Source organism: Triticum urartu, chromosome 1A (genome assembly GCF_056163025.1).
Source record: "Triticum urartu cultivar PI428250 chromosome 1A, HENAU_Tu73, whole genome shotgun sequence".
Taxonomy (NCBI): Eukaryota; Viridiplantae; Streptophyta; class Magnoliopsida; order Poales; family Poaceae; genus Triticum; species Triticum urartu.
Window position 1 is genome coordinate 484,073,652 of NC_141873.1, and position 5,256 is coordinate 484,078,907.

Genomic DNA, 5,256 nt, shown 5'->3' on the forward strand with positions numbered 1-5,256 from the left:
GTTTTAATGGCAGAAGGGCTTGTTTGTAATTTTCCGGAAGCTTGAGGGGGGTTCTATGAAAATTCATTTTTTCCCCGTCGATGGAAGCAGCTGCGTGGCCGCGCCGAGATCACTGTCGTTCCACGTCCTGCTTGCCGCCCTCGCCAGGAGAAGTACACCACGACGTCATTTCTTCTCTCTTTTTCCCTTTCTCTATTTCTTTCTACTGGGCGGAAACTCATTTCTCTTCCCTGCGGCCCATTTTTTTCTTCCTCTCCTTTTTCTTTCCCCGTCCGGCCCACTTGGCCTTTCTCTCCCGCGCGACCCACCGCACCCTCGCCTCCATCGAACCGAACCCGGCCGTGCTGTACGAGTCCGCCTCGGCGTGAGCGCCCCGGAGACCCTAGGGCTCTACGCCTATAAAAGTTGGGCCCCGTGCTCCCGTATCTCCCGCATCTGCCGCAACCGATTCCTCGCGCCGCATCCGATCCCGCCGCCCCGCGCCGAAACCCTAGCCGCCGCCGCCCTCCATTGACGCGCCAAGTCGAGCTCGAAGCCTCGCCTCCCAGAGCCGCCTTGTCCGTCGCCAAGCAGCCCAGAAGCAATCCCGGAGCCGCCGCATCCCGTTTGGGCCGAAACCGACGCGTCCCCGGCTCCGGAACCAACTCCTCGCTCTACTCCGACGACCTCCATCCCTCTCCTCCGACGAACGGCATCTCCCGGACCTCCCCGACGTGTTTACGTCCCAGGGTAATGATCTCCTCGAGCTCCTCTTCGATTTGTTCCAACGCCGGCAAGGATCCGAGCACTGCAGCGTTAGCGCCCCTCTACTCAGTATTTCCAATAAGAGGATCTCTTTGGCACTCGAAAACAGCCCGACCCCGCGTCACCACCACAGGCGACACGGGGGAAACCCTACCCACGCCGCCGCCGGGAACCTCCCCCGCCCCTCCTCGCTTTGCCGCCGTCGGAGGGATTGCCGGCGAAGCTGTGCCGAGCTCCGGGATGGTGGCGGCGGGGCAGATCCATTCCTCCCGCTGCGCCCCTCCACCTCCACCCCGAGGTCCACTCTGGTGCGGCTCGGGATGATCCTCTCCGACGGCTGCTTCCCGTCCCGCTATTCCGGTCGTTCGTCGGCGCTGGCATAGCCCCCTGCTCCAGCCACTTCCCTCTGCCATCCTCTGGTCGTCCAGTTCCCCTCCAACTCCGGGTCACCGTCCCTCAGGTCCATCTTCCCCCGCCAGATCCATCTCCTCTGCGGAGCTGCCGGATTCAGCCCTGTTCGGCGCTGCTGCGGCCCCCCGTCCAAACCCATCCCGCCCGGCTGCACCTTCTCCAGCCACCAGCGTCGCCTTTCCTGGTGGCTCGCTGATTTGTAGCTTGGCGCGCGTCTGCGGTGGAGTTCCAGCTTCGTCCTCCGGCTGCCTGCTTCCCCTGCCAGCCACCAGCCTCTGGTGTGTGCTGCGGCCGGGCCTTGGCCTGGTTCCGGCGTCTTTCCCGGCGGCACGGCCCATCCTCCTCTTCGGGATGGCCATTTTGTGCTGGTGGCGGCAAGTCTGGGTCTTCTGCCCAGATCAGCGAGGGGGGTGCCGAGTGGTGGTGGGTCTTGTGGGCGCGTCTCGCCTTCCTGTGGTGGCTGCTCCAGCCAGCATGTTGTCATGTCCGCGTCTCCGACTCCGACGACTTCTTTGGAAAAGCTCTGCTCAGCTTGCCCATGCTGATAGTGGCGACACCCGAGGGTGCCGTCCCTTTCTTGAAGGCGCTACCATGGCCTCTCTACCGTGCCCCTTGAGCGCCAGGGGAAACCCTTGGTCCGATTCACCGGATCGGACAGCGACGGCGTTATGATGTCACATCCTTCGTGAAGGCGTTGTCATGCAGCATTGGATTGTGATGTTGGACACCGTGCTTGGTCTGGCTGCTTCCCAGAGCGTGGGCTATCATGGCGCAATGTACGAAATCACTGGCACTTCCTTGAGCGCTTCCTCCTCCGGCATGGCTGAGTCCTGCATCCTACTTGCCAACTCCTCTAGGCGTATAAGGTGGGAGTATGTTGATTTGGTCTGTGTTGGGGTGGTGGCCGCGCGATGGAGGTGTCATGTGTTGGTCGTGACGCGGTTTGTGTGCCTGTGTGCTTCTCTTTGCCGTCCGTGGCTAGTGTTTCGGTTGGATGTGTAGCTTGTTAGTGCTCTGCTGTAACTGTTCTCCTTTACCTATCAATGAAATGATACACAATTCTTTACGTATTCGCGAAAAGAAGTATTTCCAATAAGAAAACTAATTCCAGAAAATAAATATAAATCCTGAACTTTGCAGAATAGCCCCTGGGTATTATTTTAAATAATACTACTTTAGCCCTCTGTTTAACATTTTAGACCTTTAACTTAACATTTTAGCACAGGCCGTTACCAATCTTCCACTTCTCCCGCTTGCCCGCAGCCATGGCGAGCAGCTTCGCGCTGCTGCTGCTCCTCCTGGCGGCGGTCGCGTCCACGATCGCCGAGCTGGACGAGAGGGAGCCGCACATCGATCCAGCGTCCACCATCGCCGAGCTGTTAAATGCGGCGGTCACGTCCACCACCGCCGAGCTCGATGATGTCGACCCAGCCGACTGCGACGGCTACAGGACTTACATCGTCATGCTCGAGCCACTAGAAGGAGGCCAAGATGCTGATGTTGATGCTGCCAGAGCGTGGCACCGCTCCTTCCTGCCATCGTCGACGACGGCACAAGGCAAGCCGAGGCTGCTCTATTCCTACCGGACCGTCTTCACCGGCTTCGCCGCGTGGCTGACGGATGAGGAGCTCAAGGAGGTCTCTGCCAAGCCAGGCTTCGTCCGCTCCTTCGACAACAACATCTACCGCGGGCAGATGACACCGACGCCGACGCCGACGTCGGTGTCGTTCGTGGACCTGTCGAACCATATTGGGGAGTCCCCCGATAACTGACCTGGTGTCGGCGGATACTTGCCTTTGGACATGGACAACAGGCACGTCTGTTAACGTATATACTAGTAGAAGGAAATGACCGCGCGTTGCCGCGTCCGGTCTAATACAATCGATGATAAATAAATAATGTTTTTTAGTGAAAATGTATAAATATAGTACAAATAATGAAAACAGTAGTACCACTATCTCACTCTCTTGCAAAACGATCACTAGACATACTCACATAAATATAGAGAAGTAAAGAAAGAAACATGATTATGTGAGTTGTAGCAAGAATATGACTACACCACTCAAGGGATAGAACACAGGACCCCGTAAAAAAAGTTTAAGCTCTTAGATACTTAGACAATTAAAATACAACCAGAATTATGAAATGTCATGAAAGGTAAATTGTGTACATGGTTCTATGAAAATTCCAACAAAAGAATTGAACAAATTTCCGACAATATGTAGACAATGTACGACATATATGATGAGCATTGCAAACTCAAGAAATGATTATTCATGACTTGATTAGCCATCGAGACAAGGTCACATATTTATTGTAATGAAATCAAATAGACTTTTCTGCATTAGTTATTCCACAGTCAGTAATAGTTGGTATAATTATGTCCTGAGAAATTCAATCAATTCGATCGAGTACAAATACTATGTAAATGTAAGAATATTCTGCCAATAAATACTAAACAATGCACACACAAAATAGAGCAAGGTGAGATCTTAAATGGTTTATATGCCATTTTTAATCTGAGAATCAGATCCATATTACATAAAATAAAATGTAAACAAAAATAAATGGCATGAATACCACCAATAATTTTGAGTATATATCTAATTGCAGAAATGGCCATCTCTAAACATATAGTTTTTCATCTTCACTGTACTTCACATGCTATTTTATCATTGTACAATCATGACTTTTCTGCACTCTAACGACTTCAGATGAGGCTAGACACACATAGCTCCTTTTCAGTTGATGCATCCAACCATCTACCAAATAAACACACACACTTGCTTACATAATACATTCTCTTAGTATTAATGACATGTAAGCAAACAAAGTGTAGAGAAAAGGTTCACAAATAAATACACACATGATCTTTTATCAGTTTATAAAGTGTAGAGAAAAGGTTCACAAATAAATACTCACATGATCTTTTTATCAGTAATTAGGTGGCATCCGACAAAATGCGTCTAACTCATCATACCACCCTCGTTCACCATCGAATTGTTCCTCACGGTATCAATCGCAGCTGCCACCATCACCGAGTCGAGCAACACTAACAGCAACAGCGGCATCGGCGACTGATGCGAGAGTTGACATGGGTATCACGTGCAATTACTGTGTGAGATGTAGGTAGTAAACCTCACGGGCCAGCATTGGGTGGCCACAAAAATATGCATCGACGGGGAGCTTACGTGGCTTGCAAGTTAACAATGGACTTGAGAGGCGACATTGGAAATGGAGGGGCTCCGTATTCCAAGGGGCTTAATGGAGCCATATGAGTGTGCGAAGAGGTGGGTAAAATTTCAGTGAAACGAATGTTTTTGATAGAATACAGATCGAGGGAAGCGGAGGGAGAGAAATGATGTTGTGTGGTTTAGCCCGCGTGATGCTATGGTGGGCGTTGGCGGCAGAGAAAGGATAAGTGAGAGAGTTGTCAGAAATTACCTGTAGCTTTGAGCTCACCACATTTTCTTTTTCTAGAAAAAATGAAACGACATGTCTAAGTTTCATTATTTGGCCAATAAAGCATACAACTATATATATATATATATATATATATATATATATATATATATATATGTATGTATGTATTCAACTTATTTTTTTGTAGTTGTGAACTATAGATGGGGTCCATGATCCACCATGGTGTAGTATAAAGATTAGTATTTAACTAAATGATATCAAAGTGGGGTCCATTTTGATGTGGACATGTGAAGTAAGGAGAAGGCAAGAATTATAGGGAGCTTAGTATTTGTAGAGATTTATAAACAGAAACAGCAGCACGGCATATGTTTTATTCTATCAGCTTCCACATCTGAAAGCTGCACATTTTCAAACACATACTTATCCTCTCCAATTTCAGTTTAATTTCAAAGCAACTTTGGGTTTAGATTACAAGACATCAAGAGGATCTTTGTAAGAGCAGGAACACCCATCTTCATCTTCTTTTTCTTTCTTTTTTCGTTATGTGTGTCCATCAAATGGATGGGTAATGCATCATCAAAGTTCTCCAATGGGGAGCGTTGCATCTTGATTTGGTTGAGCTGCGACTTTTGCTGCTGTCTGTCCAATATAGATGTAGGGATTGGGAGTGAAAAAAAG

General features: G+C 49.6%; 1 protein-coding gene across 1 annotated transcript; it reads left to right on the forward strand.

The window, feature by feature from the left end:
- Positions 1 to 450: 450 nt before the first annotated feature.
- Positions 451 to 3,035, forward strand: LOC147991828 (subtilisin-like protease 4). The gene has a single exon (XM_087539272.1). It carries the CDS (start codon positions 2,421 to 2,423, stop codon positions 2,925 to 2,927), a length of 507 nt encoding a protein of 168 aa, XP_087395398.1. The 5' UTR covers positions 451 to 2,420; the 3' UTR covers positions 2,928 to 3,035.
- Positions 3,036 to 5,256: the final 2,221 nt, after the last annotated feature.

Excerpts from the sequence above, each read along its gene's own strand:
- LOC147991828 (XM_087539272.1), top strand. The coding sequence starts at position 2,421 with ATGGCGAGCAGCTTCGCGCTGCTGCTGCTCCTCCTGGCGGCGGTCGCG.